Raw genomic sequence first — 850 nt, forward strand, 5'->3', positions numbered from 1 at the left:
CTCTGCAGGGCCGGAGCTGGCTGCTGCCACTCTTTGGCGCTGCTGCACGGCGAGCAGCAAGGCAGCAGCTTCCCAACCCTCGTGGGGGGGGCCCTTGAAGCAGAGTGAGTCCCCAGGGGGCCCCTAGGGGCCCCTGGGGGCCCCTAGTTTCTCTGGCTGCGCCCGGGATCCCCGGCGCCCACAAACTGGGGCCCTACAGCATAGACACTTTTCCTAGCAGCCACGGTCCTGCTGCTGCTACTGCTGCTGCTGCTGCTGCTGCACTTGCTGCAGCCAGTGCCGCGGCTGCTGGCCTTGCTGCTGTTGCTGCAGCTGGTGCTGCTGCTGCTGCTGCTGCTGCTGCGCAGGCTGCTGCGAGCCAGCGGGTGGCGACTGCTGGAGACGGCCTCTTGCAGGTGCGGGGCCTGCGGAAACGAAGAAGAGAGCCGCAGGCGGCGGCTGCTGGTGGATGCTGCAGCAGCAGAAAGACTGGCAGCAGTTGCTGCTGCATGCAGAGCAGCAGACGCACAAGCTGCTGTTGCTGCTGGTCAGTTTGGACGCAGCCTAGGCTCGCAGCAACGCCTCCTGTAACGGCCAGCTAGCTACCTAACTAGCTAGCCAGCTAGCTAGCTAGCTAACTAGTTAGCCAGCTAGCTAGCTAGCGCACTAGCTAGCTAGCTAGCTAGCTGCCCGCGCCCTCCCCAGCTGGCTGAGCAGCTGACGCGGCCCGCCGAGCGCCTCTCCAGCTAGCCAGCCAGTAGCCGGATAGCTAGCCAGATAGCTAGCCACCCAGCTAGCTAGCTAACTAGCTAGCTAGCCAGCTAGCCATCTTCAGTGGCTGCGCTGCCTGTGGCTGTGGGAGTGCAGGGGG

The 850-nt window shown here is 64.7% G+C and overlaps 1 protein-coding gene across 1 annotated transcript; it reads right to left on the minus strand.

Moving 5' to 3' along the window:
• Positions 1-237: 237 nt before the first annotated feature.
• Positions 238-404, minus strand: ETH_00038740 (uncharacterized protein; the record flags this gene model as incomplete). The annotated part of the gene is made up of 1 exon (XM_013374846.1): positions 238-404. A coding segment is annotated over one exon (167 nt), but the record flags the coding sequence as incomplete, so codon positions are not given.
• Between the last annotated feature and the right edge of the window lie 446 nt (positions 405-850).

This window comes from Eimeria tenella, genomic scaffold (genome assembly GCF_000499545.2).
Source record: "Eimeria tenella Houghton genomic scaffold, Eth_scaff2300, whole genome shotgun sequence".
NCBI lineage: Eukaryota > Apicomplexa > Conoidasida > Eucoccidiorida > Eimeriidae > Eimeria > Eimeria tenella.